This window comes from Loxodonta africana, chromosome 8 (genome assembly GCF_030014295.1).
Source record: "Loxodonta africana isolate mLoxAfr1 chromosome 8, mLoxAfr1.hap2, whole genome shotgun sequence".
NCBI classification, from domain to species: domain Eukaryota; kingdom Metazoa; phylum Chordata; class Mammalia; order Proboscidea; family Elephantidae; genus Loxodonta; species Loxodonta africana.
Genome location: NC_087349.1, coordinates 64,975,779 through 64,990,264, shown reverse-complemented (window position 1 = coordinate 64,990,264; position 14,486 = coordinate 64,975,779). Strand labels below are relative to the sequence as shown.

The window sequence follows — 14,486 nt, the reverse complement described above, 5'->3', positions numbered from 1 at the left end:
CTTTGTCATATCTTTCCTCTTAAGTCCTAGTGAAAACAACATCAAATTCATCCTCTTTTAAAATTAATCAAGTTAAAAATTCTTTTAAAAATCTATAGGTTTTACAGTGTTCTTTTAGGACAATCCATCTTCCTTAGCTTTAACAGAGGTAGCATGGTGGAGGCAGCACTGTTAAGGGCACAGGCTTTGGAGCCAGACTGCTTGGCTCTGCCACTGAGTGACCTAGAGCAAGTTACTCAACCACTCTGTTCCTCAGTTTCTTACCTATAAAACTGGGATAATGTTACCTACCTCGGAGGTTGTTCTGAGAATTAAAATCATTAACATATGAAAAGTTCAAAATTCTAAACTTTGAATTAGTGTGAGCTGTGTTAAGTGTTAGGCTTCATTACTCACAGTGTAATTATGTATTCATACTATAATTATGTATCCCATAGGTAGGGACCAAATTTTTTAATATCTCCAGGTCTAGTAAACCTTGGTCTCTCAACAAGAAATATTTATGCTTAAACTCAGTAGGGCTACCATTTCTTTCTGTTGGTAAATAAAAACGGATCATGCTTGAAGATTCTACCTTGCTGTGCTCAAACTCCTCAAATTTTCCCCATCATCTGCCATTGGTCCAGCCCCTTCCCTCCAAGGTGATCTTCATTATGAAAGCGGAAAGGGCATTTCTCGCCTAGAGGAACTGAAGGCCTAGGACAAAGATCAAGTCTTTTGAAAGCCTAACCTACCAAGGAACCCTGCTCATCTTCCTTTTTCCTATCTTATTTCCTTTCCTTCTCTCCCTCTAATTTTTTTGTTAATCCCATCAACAATGGGGGCAGATAATGGTATTCACAAAGATTAACTTGGTACGCCCCGTTTTCGACATTCAGGTAGGGCATGGAGGCCATGAGACAAGGTCCGGTGCCCTAAATCTTGGAGAAGCTCTTCGCTTCAATTATCCCTTCCCTCGACGCCTCCGTGTAGCTCGAGCGCATTTCTGTATCTCAACTCATAACCGGTGGTCGGTCCAGAAGCTCGAAGTTCCGGGTTCTGAACTCAAGCTCCCCGCCACTCTGCTCTTTCACCCCTCCTTCCCCCCGCCCCCCCGTCGATTTAAGGAGCTCAGGTAGAATGCTGCGACTGTTAACAGCAAGTCCCCTCCACCGTCCCACCAGCTGATGTGTTGATGCCAAAGCTGCCAGAGAACGCCAGACCTTCTCCCGGCTCCCTCTCTGGGAGTTCAGCCTTGAAGGGGGGAAGGAGGTTGGGCGGAACTTTTAAACTTTCAGATCTTGAATCTTGAAAGTTGGCCTTGAACCCCAAACAGCGGAGAACTGGCGGGAATCCCTGCGCAGAGCAGCACCGCCCGGGCCGCGCATCGGTCCCGGGAGAGGCCAGTGGGCGGGGCCGGCGGGCACCAACCGGCTGAGGAGCCTGCCTGCCAGCAGCGCCCTCAAGCAGCGCCCCGAGTCGGTTCGCCGCAGCCTGGCACCCCTAGACCATGGGGAAGCTGGTGGCGCTGACCCTGCTGGGGGTCGGCCTGGCCCTGATTGGGGAGAGGCTATTGGCGTTTAGGTGAGTTGGCATTTTGGTGGGGGCTTCTTCTGCCCCCTTTCTGGCCTCTTCCAAGTTGGTCAAGGGCTGCCCGGTGCCCCCTCGAGGCCTCACTCCTCTCCGATCCCTTGGGAAGCTTCCTTTGTGGAAAGTGGACTGTTGTACTTTCTAAGAGGGTGCCCCCGTTTATTTTCTGAAAGTCATATCCCCTGTCTCAGGTCGCCCTTGCCATTCCGCTCGTGCGGAAACAAACTTCCAACTTAAACTTCCAGCTTGGAAGTGTTGGCCGTGGGGGAGGAGACCAGGCTCCCAGCTGCGTGTTTATGGCTGACACAGGCTTTGCCCAAGCCTGGTTAACCACTGAGAAGTACTCGGTTACAGAACCCTCCAAGATTAAAAGAGCTAGCCAGACAGGGGGGAAATGAGCAGGAGGGATCCGGCATATTCTGGGTATCCAGCCTTTTTAAGCGGAAGATCAGGTGGTAATATCCATCTCAGAAATGCCTCAGGAAAAGTCAATACTGGGCTCGAAAGCAGAAATATTAAGTGATGATATGCAACCCTGAGTGACTCTAAAGCCTCTACTAGCTTTCGGTTGTCTTCGTATTGTTTTTATTTATTTCCCTAAGTAGAATCTGGTATCCTCCAGGTTTTACATCGAGAATTTCTTAAGGTGCCTAATGCCTTTTGGCAATAATTTCTAGTCCAGCTTGAGAGTATTTATTATTATATTTGCTACCTGTGTACCCAAGTGAATCATTTAAAAAAAAGATTAAGAGGTATTTTTCGAAGTGACAGTAAGTATAAGTCTTTCTGAACACAGTTTAATAGAAGTTGAAAAAATTATCCCTGTATTTAGAAGAGTGTTTCAATGTGAGAACAAGAAGACTATATTGAAAAATAATTTGGCCAATTGCTTAGATTGTGGTCAGGTTAATGAATTTATGTACTTGTAAAGTAAGTCAGTATAAAATTAAGAAAATAAAGCTAAAGTAAAAGTTAAAGGATATAGCTATTGGGAGACCCTATTGATTTGGGGGAAGGCAGTTGAGGGGTTCAAAAAGCAAAATATTGGGGTTCGGGGGGAAAGTGCATATTTATAATAGTACGTTGGCAAACTAGAGAATGTTATTTTGTATATTTAAATTAATAATATTGTTCAATGAGGATACTATTAAATTTTGTCCTTTATTTGGGCAGCAAAGTATTTTCCTTATATAATCAGATTTGTATCTTGTAATAACTGAGTGAAGTTAGCATTATTATCTACATAGTGTCCACATTTACCAGTAAATAAAAAGAGGCTCCAAAAATTTACTTGTTATGTCACCGTTGAATTTTAATAGCGCTAACCAATAGGAAAGCCACGTTTAGACATTGATTTTGGATGTTGTACAGTGACCTTCAGTGTTGGTTTTTATCTGCAACAGACAAAGAATGAATGTGTCACGAGAAGTGGAGCCAGTAGAGCCTGGGAACTGCCACCTGATTGAGGGAATTGGTATGTATGTGCAGTACCAAAAGGGGCCAGCACAATTTCTTGATCACCATCTGCCTGAGTGCCAAGTTAAGCCTCATTACTCCTTAGACCCTCATAGTAGCGTTGTTATCCCCATTCACTTTACCCAAGCTACTCCATCCAAGGTCTCCATGGATCTCCTGAATGCCCAAATCTGGCTTTTTTCTCAGTCCTTTTCCTTACTAACGTCTCTCTGCCATTTGAAGAATGTCAATGACTACTCCTTTCCCTTTGGTGATATCTCATATCTGTTGCCTGTGTTGCTTTTTTGTTTGTGTGTTTTTTCCTTCCCTCCTTTTCTCCCTCCCTCCCTCTCTTTGATGACATTTCTTGTTTCAAGTGTGACTTCTTTCAAAATTTATCTGCAAGTATCAAGAAGAATATGACTTAGCCCTTACTCTAAGAACCTTCCAGCCTCCTGAAATTCTAAAAAATAAACCTAAAAGCTGTAGCCTCATCCCCAAACTCTCAAACTGCCGGCCTTCATTTTCCAGCACCAAAGGGTAGTTCCACCTCAGACTCAGCCTAATGTAAAATCTACTTCATGTTTCTGTAATTTCCTTCCTCATTTCCCAACTCATAACCATCTATTCATTAAAATTTCTCCTCTTTAAGGCACCCCCATTCTCAAGAGACTCAGTTTAGAATCCAGGGACCGTTTATTTTCCCTTTGTCCCTCATACTCCATGTATGACATGCTGCCATGATTTTTCTTCTCTGTCTCTCCACACAAAACTCATTTTATCTACTAGCCACTGTCAGAACTCCTTATCTGGGTTCTTACCCTCCAGTTCTCCCTGGCACTGCTACTAGAAAAAAAAAAACTTCAAGTTAGATTCTGTTCACTGTTCTGGGAATGTGTTCCTTCAGTGTCTCGCCTTTGCTCGTGAATTCTCTCCACTTATTTCTCTGTCTCTCCTTGCTGAAAAAAAAAAAAAAGAAAAGCAGCTGCAAATTCCTCTCCTTCCTCTGAACTCTCACAGCACTCTGCAACTATAATTTACTTACGACATCAACCACACTTGTTTATTTTGGAGCTCTGAGTGTTCTCTCTAACTCTCCCTATCAGATTTTAAACTTCCTGGGGTCAAGGACTGTGCCACATTTATCAGTGTATCATTGATTGTGATGTGAATTTGTGTTTTATTTTTCTTACTATAAAAGAGACAGAAAGAATAAGAGCCTTTCATGATTTTTTTTTCTTTTCTTTTTTTAATTTCTTCCTCTTAATTTCTAAAAAAAAAAAGAACCTTGTGCTCCTTAGTCTCAGGAGAGGTTTGTGCTAGGGGGTGAGAAAAGTAGAAGTAGCTGAAGACAAATCCCTTCCTGACTTTTGTTTTCAAAAACCTGAGCTCTTTCTAGGGACTATGATGGAGAAAGGATAGAATACGTGGATTTTTTTAATAGCAAGGACTCTTGCCCCAATGCCTGGTAGCATTCTGGGGAAGGAGCAAGACCTCAGAAGGAATGGATACAAGGTATATTTAAGGAGGCTAGACCCTTTGCATTGTGCATCTCAAAGACTTTGCACCCAAACATGGCATGAAAGTGACAGAGCTATCTAATGTAAAGAGACCACATGGGCATGGCAGTGAGTAATCAGTGGTGGCTAGTGTAAAATGAAGACCGTATGATCTTCGCAAAATATTCCGCCCAGTTTTAAGGCCTACAACCTAGGATCTTTGCACACCCTAGCAAAGAGACACAGTAATTGCTTTGATCAGCCTAGTAAAATGTGGGCTCAAGGTCAGATTGAATTTGATTTAAAAAATAACAAAACATGATATTCATTCATTTATTTAATGTTTTGTTGAGTAATATTCGTACTTGCAGTATATATAAAAAAAAAACTCCAAAAATATGAGTCTGCCCAGTAAGTTAGAGGGGTAGTTAGACAAGATGATTGCTAAGGTCTGATATGGCTCTCAAATTGTATAATTAAACTAGAGCTGAGAAGAACCTTTAGCTAATATTGTAAGACATAGGCCAAAGTTCTGATTATCCAAATACTTTAAATAGAATGACTTAAATGGCTGGAAGCTGGCTGGGAGAAGAAAAAAATGCCATGTTTCTTGTGTCTGTTGGCATATTTGAACTAAGCAAGCTGGCATGATTATAGGACATTTGTCAATAGGGCAACACTGATATTATATATATGTGTGTGTGTATATGGTGTGGGTATATATATACATATATATATAATAACAACTCAACAAGACAAGCAACCCTATTAAAAAATGGGCAAAGGACTTTCATAGACACCCTCCTCCCCCTCAAAAAAAAAAGTGTGTATATATACAAAGGGCCAATAAGTTCATGAAAAGGTACTTAACATCATTAGCCACTAAACCTGTTGCCATCAAGTCAATTCCAATTTGTAGTGACCCTATAGAACAGAGTAGAACTGCCTCCATAGAATTTCCAAGGCTGTAAATCTTTATGGAAGCAAATTGCCACATCTTTCTCCAGGGGATTGGCTGGTGGGTTGAAAAGTCCAACCTTTCTGGTAGTAGCTGAGTGCTTAACCACTGCACCACCAGGGCTCTTTCATTAGTTATTATGGAAATGCCAATAAAAACCAGGAGATGCCACTTCACACCCACTAGGATGGCTATTATCAAAAAAGGGGGGAGGATAAGAAATGTTGACAAGAATGTAGAGAAATTGGAACCCCCATGCACTGCTGTGGGAATGTAAAATGGTGCAACTGCTGTGGAAAGCACTTTAGCAGTTCCTCAAAAAGCTAACATAGAACTACCATATGGCCCAGCAATCCTACTCCTAGGTATATACCCAAAATACTTGAAAGCAGGGACTCAAACAGATATTTGTACATCAATGTTCATTGCAACATTATTCACAACCGTTAAAGGTGGAAACGACCCAAGTGTCTTTCAACTGAATGGGTTAACAAAATGTGGTACATACATACAATGTATATAAAGAGAAATGAAGTTGTGATACATGCTATGACAAGGATGAACTTTGAAAATATCATGCTGGGTGAAATAAACCAGACACAAAAGAATAAATATTCTATGATCTCACTTACATGAAATTTCTACAACAGGCCAATGCATAGAGACACAATTTTATTAGTGGTTATCAGGAGCTGGGAGAGGGAGGCAATGGGAAGTTATTGCTTAAGGGTTCTTGAGTTTCTGTTTGGGGTGATGAAGAACATTTGGAATAGAATAGTGGTGATGGTTGTGCAAAATGGTGAATGCAATTAATGTTAGTGAATTGTACACTTAACATGGTTAAAATGGCAAATGTTTGTTATATACATTTTACCACAAAAAAGTTCAAACGTATATAAAATATGATGCCATTCCAGTTACAACAATAAAAATTATCAATACTAGCAAAAAAAAAAAAAGCAGCTGCCTTATCAAAGGCTTACTGTCTATGAAGCATGCTGTTGGCTGTTGAGTCCTATACAAACACCTGTGTCATCCTCTCAACCCTCCTGTAAGGTGAGTGCTGCTATCTGTGCTTTGCAGATTAGGAAACTGACAGTTGGAAGAATTAAGTTCCTTGCCCAGTGATCCAGAACTAGTGGGCGACGTGCCTAGATTATGAACCTAGGGTTGTTTTTTTCTTCTATGCCTGTGGACTTTCTGTTGTGTGACACTGTCTTTGCTATCTACTGACAACACATTTTTATTATGGAACCTTCAGGAAAGAAGTACTGCAGCAGCAGGAAACAAAATCTGAGACCAAAAAACAAAATATTAATAAATAGGAGCTGACCAAAACTCTGAAAAGGGCAAGCTAAATATTCAAATAAAGATATCTATTAAGACTATAATAAGCAATAGAAAACCACTGAAGTATTTTAGTCAGGGGTGTGGTGGGCAGTAACAGAGCTGGCGGAAAGTTCTGATTTATGTTTTCTTCAAGACCCAGACATTTGGAGTCAAATTTATTGGTGGAAGAAACTCTTCCTTTTTTTCTTTTTTTTTTTTTTTTAATTTTCCTTCCCCAGTATTCTTTCTGGAAAGAAAGGTTGGAAGATTGAACTACTTTTCCCTCCAGAATCATATCTTACAGATGTTTCTGTATGAAGCATATTTTTGTTCCAAGACTTTGAAGGTCAAGGGTTGTTTTAACCAGGAAGTTTTTTGGCTGTCCTTGACATTTGACCAAAGCTGAACTTGAAATATGAATAACGTTATCAGGGCCTGCCCTGGGCAGAATTATCAAGGGGATAACCCTTGTAATTTATATCTTCCTATTTTCCCTTAGGAAGTCTTTTCTCCCTTTCTCTGACTTCTCCACTCTCCACGATATGGTTCCACCCCAAAGTCGGTCCCAGTTGTTTTCTTAGCTGGCTTTCAGAATCCTCTCTCCAAATTGTGAAATGATAATGATGATATTAACTGGTAGTAATTTTTGATGTGACCGTTTCTCAGGGTTCCTGTAGTTTCCAGTGTATAGGGGAATAGCTGGAGGCCAAAGAAATGAAGTTATACCAAATACTGGGATTAACGGGTCAAAAGCAGAGACCCTGGATGGCACAAAAAGTTAAGTGCTCGACTACCAGCCAAAAGGCTGGTCCTTTGAACCTGTTTAGAGGTGCCTTGGAAGAAAAGCCTGGCAGTCTGCTCCTGAAAGGTCACAGCCATGAAAACCTTGTGGAGCAGTTCTACTCTGTATACATGGGATTGCCATGAGTCAGAATCAATGGCGGCTAACAGCAATAACTATTCATGAGGCTGATTTTAAGTTTAGGATTGGGGTTTTAATGATAGTTGAGCATAGGCTAATGAGTAAGTAGGGAAGACTCACAGGACAGTGTCATATTCCCATAGGTGCCACTGTTGTTGAGATGCACTGGGCCCTGTGAAGCAGGTACAATGTTGGCAGGGGTAGGAAAGAACGGGAATAGTGTGCAGTCAAAGGGTAATTTTTTCCACTTTTGAATGCAAAGTACCAGCTTCCCCATGTTCTAGATGGAATGAGTAAATAAAAACAGGTACAACCTCTCTGAAAAACTGCCTACTCCTGTTATTATAGGAGTGGGTAGGTTTATGTTGTCTTAGGAAATATGCAAAATGGTGTTGGAATAAGAAGCCAAGCCAGAGAGCAACTCAGGATATTTTGTTCTCAGAAATTAATACTCTCTTGCAGCCGTTTAACCCGAGACTCAAAGTACAAGAAACTAAACTTGTTTGTCTTGTTTATTCAATTAACCAGCACTTCTTGCATACTTTTGCAGTGAAAATGTAGGCATTAAGTTAAGTGCAAGGGTACAGCATGAGAAAAAGACCTGGAGATTTATTCCCATAAGACTTCAGCCCAGAAAACTCTCTATGAAGCAGTTCTACTCGTCACATGGAGTCTTTACAAGTCGAAAATCTATTCAAAAGCGCCTAACGACAACAAGGATACAGTACTGAATAAACCCGGTCCTTGTCTCCAGGAAGCTGACTGTCTAGTAGGAAATTAATAAGTAAACAGATGATTGCAGCACAATGTGAAATATCTGATGATGGAGGTAGTCACAGGTGACAGTATTAGTACATAAAAGGGACTCAGGCCCCAAGGAGGTAGGAAAGGCTGAGGGCATGGCTCCCATGGTTATCCCCAAGAACTTAGGTACTAAGCCAAGGGTAGGTGAGGGTGTGGTGGGAAAGGTGCAGGTGTGCCAAGAAGGAGAGAGAAGCATGTGCGTAGGCATGCAGGTGAGGAGTCTGCACGTTTTACAAGCTATTAACACGAGTACTTTAGCACAACTGGAATGTGGAGTAAAGTGTGTAAACTGCAAGAATGGAGCCTGGGACCAAGATGTAGAGTGCTTGGGATCCCAGACCAAGGAGCTTGGGCTTCACACAACAATCTCTGGTGAACCTCTGAAGGGTTTTAAGCAGGGGAGTGACAAGGTCAACTCAGAGATTAAAAAAAATGATTCAATCTGCTGTGCAGAGGATCATTGTAGGGGAGCAAAGCTGACTTATTAGGAACCTATTGTAGAACTCTAGGAGGGAGTTCTAGAGTTTAAATAACTGGTGAGCCATTGAATTTGGGGAAGAGGGGGGCATTAAAGAAACTCCAAAAGGTCTGTTTTGGGTACTTGAAGAATAGAAGTGCCATCCAATGAAACAGAAATAAAAGAAATGGAGCTGATTCAAGGGGAAAATGTCCAGGTCGGTTTGGGACCTGTTAACTTTGAGAAGTCCAGGTAGAAATGGCCAAAATACAGGTGAATTCAGAGGTCTAGAACTTGGGAGAAAGATCTGGGCTTGATTTAGAGACTGCGTAAGTCAAGAGCATGCTGGAGGAAGCTGAAGCCATGGTAGTGGGGTAGATCATGCAGTGGAATGGATGCTCTGCCGTAAGAGCGAGCCAAGGGCAAAGCTTGTAGAATATCCACATTTAAGAGAGAGGTGGGGAAGAGGTTAGGGTAAAAGGAAGACAAGCAGGGGTGTTCAGAGAGGCAGGAGAAACAGCAGAAAAGTAACCAAGCAGTGTTCAATATGATTTTTTTAATTTTTTAATTTAATTCATTGGATTTTCCCAATGTCAGTGTTACTCCATTTGGAAATAGCATTAAATATTTCAGGCCATGAAGGTATCATCTACAGGTAAAACTTGATTAACCAGAATTCTTTGAAAATAGAAGTTCTTATTAAATTAATTTTCAGGTTACTAATTGAGGATGAGTTTTAACCTTTAGTATAATGAATAAAATTAAATATCTGCTTTCCAATTTTCAATGCCTGTTGTCCACCATTCTAATGATTCAAATTTGCATTTTCTTTGGCTTTGTCCATTTTTATTTTCTGAATTCTCCCCTGAGCTCTCCCAATTGCCCATTGGCACTCTAGGAACCCATTTCCCCAGGTAACCATTTTCCCACATGTTCTAATTACTATGGCTGTGTAATAAACCACCCCAAAAATTAGCATTAGCTGAAAACAACAATATTTATTTTTCTAACAAATCTACAATTTTGGCAGGGCTCAGTAGGACAGCTCATCTCTGTTCTATTTGCACCAACTAAGGTGACTAAAACACTGATAATTGGAGTCATCTGTGGCTCCCCAAGCCTTTCTCTGAACCTCTGTGTGTCTCTATAGACTCTTTGTAGCCTCCACTGTGTAGCTTCAGAGAAGGCAGATTTCTTACATTTGGTTCAGGGCTTGCAAGGTTCGTGCCTTGGGAGAGCAAGAGAGAGAGAGAGAGAGCAAAAGAGAGAGAAGTTGAAAGAGAGAGCAAGAGAGAGAGCCAGATGGAAGCCCTACCACTTTTTATGACTTATCCTTAAATCTCCTAGCATCACTTTCACCTTATTCCATTGGTCAAGGCAGATGCAAAGGTATCTGGAGGCCCCTCCCTCTTGATAGAAGGGTGTCAACATCACATTTGGAGATCATGTACCTGTGATATATATTGGTGCTGCCATATTTTTAAAATACAGTCTGATACATTGGATACCCATCACCTTCACACGGCCTGCTTAGGGTGTGAGAGTCTCTCTCTCTCTACTTGGAGCACCTTTTTCATCCTGTTCACAATTTAACCTATTATTTGCCCTTTTCCACAGGGTAATGCTCCAGATCCACTCTCAATGAGGAAGATAGAACTGACTCTTTCAAATCTATTTATACTCGGTAGTCTGACCTTAGACCTGTTACTTTTATAACAGAGATCAATTCTTCAATAATTTTCCAATATGCTTATATAATACGTTTTTAGGTCTCAACAGCAAGTTGGAAGAGGAAAGAATTTTGACAGAAAGGGCTTCATAGTGATGACTTTCCAAATTTTCTCACTCAGTCTGTTTGACCAGCCTTGCATGGAGAATAAGGCTCAATGCTCAGGACACACCCTGGAAGTTGTTACTTAGAGAATAAATTTAGCTTATGAATTTGTTTTCTAGTTATTTGTCTCTTTCTCCTGAAAGCGGAGTTCCAAAAAAAGAATTTAGTATTTGAGGAGTCTGATTTAGGTTTTATTGTAGAGTAGCATGCCTGTGGTATTCCTGAAAGTTAATATTTTCCCAAGAAAATGGTTGAAACAGTCAGTGTAGTTTCCAAAAGAAACTCAAAGTTTGGACTGTGAGATTTATTTTTTAAGCCTTCATACATGCATCTTTTTGATCCCACACTTCTTTTGCAGAAACTGGCTCTGAAGATATTGATATACTTCCTAGTGGGCTGGCTTTTATCTCCAGTGTAAGTATTTTCTGTGCCCCTCAGATGCTCATATCAATAGCTATATAGACAGTGCATTAATGTTGTTTGCCAGAGTTGCCAGATGGACCCCTACACATTTATACCACCTCCTGGTAAACTCAACCCAAACCCATTGCCATCAAGTCGATTCTGACTCATAAACCAGTCAACTAAAAATGCCTCAACGGGCTTCTGGAGAACTAATCAGGACACCACAGGAAGGCCCAGCCTTGCCTGACCCATGGTGGGCAGCTTCCTGTGGGCAGATGTACACTCAGTAGGGTCTCAGTAAATGCATATCGATTTCAAGTTGATTCCTGGGATAGTCTCTAAATCTGTCCTGTTGCTCTCCATCCCCATCATCACCTTACTTGGCCAGGCCTCAGCCTCTGTTAGTCGTCTTCTCACTAACTAGTCTTCATCTCACTGTACTTGCCTGAGTTTGGAGCTCTGTAAGTGTTTGCAGATAGAATGATACCATGTTACTTGATTCTAAACCCTACACACTTTCCACCTTGCATTCCTTGCCCTTTCTTCCAGGTCTTTGAAAGAAAAGTAGAGAACAGCCTACCTTTATTCCCAATACCATCTTCACAGGTTTTGTGATGATCAGGAAGCTATATGAGGGACTGAATTTCAATCAACTAAAAATGCATATACTGTGAAGATGTTGAAAACTATCATGTATTTGTTAAATCAATTATAATTTGGAGCAGGAAATAGATTTTGAAAAGATAAATCCCATTTTCAATGTGGATTCTTATTACTGGAATTGCTTGTCTAATATTCCATTTTCACCAGTAGAATACCACCAAAGAATAGGTTATTTTAAAATCTAAATATTTGCTTCCAAACAAGGGGCGTATATAGTAACCCTTAAACCAAAACTAAAACCATTGCCGGTGAGTTAATTCTGACTCATAACAACCCTATGGGACAGAGTAGAACTGCCCCATAAGGTTTCCAAGGAGCAGCTGGTGGATTCAAACTGCTGACCTTTTGGTTAGCAGCCCGAGCTCTTAACCACTGAGCCACCAGGGATCCATACTAACATTTAGCAGCCTGAATTTTTGAAATTCTTCAGGGTGCACAGTAAAGTATACGAAAAAAAAAAAAATTGCTGTCGAGTTTCATTCCAACTCACAGCTATCCTATAGGACAAAGCAGAATTGCCCCCATAGGGCTCCCAAGGATTTACTGTTTACAGAAGTAGACCGCCATATCTGTCTCCCACAGAGTGGCTGGTGGGTTCAAACTGCAGACCTTTCAGTTAACAGCCAAGTGCTTAACCACTACACCACAAGGGCTCCCTATAGTAGAGTACAGTGAAGACCTTATCTGTGGATTAAACTGCTGAGGCTGGTGATGGTGGTGGACTTGTGTGTGAAAGGGATTTCATTTCTTTACTTTTCCACCAAAACCAAAGATAACACAAAGCTGTCTATAACAGCGTTTCTTTGCTGATTTAAATTTTCTATTGTCAACTTATATTTTCAATGTTATGCCAAATAGCCTTTTTTAAATGATTATTCTATAGCTAGGAGATCTCTTTTCTGTTAGGAAATCATATTTGTCATTCCTACTGTATGCTTTTATTTTATTTTCATTGGAACTGAAAACACGGAATTATTGCTATAAAGAAAGTAGAGATTTTCGTCACAAAGAATTCCATGAGAAACAGAACATGAAGCTCTAAATAAGAGAGCTGTTTTTGTAAACTAACAACCCATGCTTATAGGCAAAGGAGCATGTTCTTTGCTTATTTTTAATCTTTCTGCACTATAATAAATTCAAGTCCTCATTGTCCTTGGTTTCTCTTACCGCCCTTTCTTGCCATTCTAGAACATGGTTTGGAAGCTACTGATTTAGAGAGTAATTCCACTCAATAGGTGCTTCTAGTCTATTTAGAGGTAGCAAACATGTTATGTGCTTCCCTGAATGCTGTTCTTTGCTTGCAAGATTGCGCCCTTCTTCACACATTGCTGGTTAACTTCTATTTCTGTGTAAGTCTTCCTGTGGGGGCATTTTACTTCTTCCAGAAAGTCTTCACTAGCGCTCTTCTGCTGGGTGAGGTATCTCTTCTGTGGTCTCCCACATCCTTTGTGCTTAGGCAATTTTTTACCATACTGATGTGCTTGCTTGTTGGTGTGTCATTGGCATATGCAAGTACTGAAATATTTACTAAACATTGGCTGAACACATGCAATCATGAATGAGGGTAGTGGAGGCTTTCAGTCCCTGTATTAAATAAAATGCCTGCAACTCCAAGTGATTTTCACCATTTTCAGTGGCGAATGATATCGAAAGAATTGCTTACAATCGGTAGACACCAGTGGGGCTGCTGCCCTAAATTTTTACCCAACTGCCTTGAACAGAAAACTAAGTGAGTGTGCAGCTGTTTGTCAGAGGAGTTTCATATAATATAGGCCAAGTTTGTTTGCACTGCCCCATCCTCACCTCCATATCAGATCATTTCCATTTCCAGAGCATCTTGCCCTTCCACTAGCTGACAGTATCCTTACATGTCCCCAAGGCTCCTTGTGGTGTTCTGCCATGAGCTGACTTCCTGAGAAGTAGTCTCTACTTTCAGAGATCTGTACAATTAACAATCTGATGATTTAGGCAAGTCACTTCTCTGGGCTTCAGTTTCCTCACATGAAAAGGGAAGGTGTGGGATTAGACGATCTTGACCTTTTTTTCCAGTGCCAAATTCTCTAAGTCACTAGGCTTGGTGACAGGCTGACTATTGCGGGAAAGGTGGACTTGAAGACTGACTTATATGGCCTGGCATTGGGAAGAATAGTGATGCTCTTAGACAAGAATAATAGATACAAACAAGAAGGATTCGAGAGGAGAATTTTGATTTTGACAAGATTTTGAGCTGCCCTCAGAAGGAAGCTGGGAATGCAAGCTACAGTTACAGAAAGAGGTTACAGCTAAGTATGAATATTTTAAAAGCCTTGGTGAGCTCTGGTAGACAGTGGTACAGAGAAACTGCCTGAAACTGCTGAAACCTTATGAATGAGACCCACGAAAAATGAATACAGAGTGAGAAGAGAGGAGGGAAGGGTGAGGACAGGAGAAGGAAGAAATCCAAGAAACAAGAAGAAAATCAGCTCTTCTATCTGGAAACTCTTTCTGCTTTTGACTTTTTGACAAGAAATAAGGGGGTATACTATAGCATTAAATGCTACAGATATGCAGATAAAGATAAGTAGACCCATTGCAGTCGAGTCGATTCAGAC

General features: G+C 40.8%; 1 protein-coding gene across 1 annotated transcript in view; it reads left to right on the top strand.

The window, feature by feature from the left end:
- Positions 1-1,426: 1,426 nt before the first annotated feature.
- Positions 1,427-14,486, top strand: part of PON3 (paraoxonase 3) — a 29,538-nt gene continuing 16,478 nt past the window's right edge. Inside the window, exons 1-3 of the mRNA XM_003407131.4 lie at positions 1,427-1,563; positions 2,973-3,043; positions 11,186-11,241. Coding sequence (XP_003407179.1) covers positions 1,490-1,563; positions 2,973-3,043; positions 11,186-11,241 — 201 coding nt within the window. The 5' untranslated portion in view covers positions 1,427-1,489. The remainder of the gene's footprint in view (positions 1,564-2,972; positions 3,044-11,185; positions 11,242-14,486) is intronic.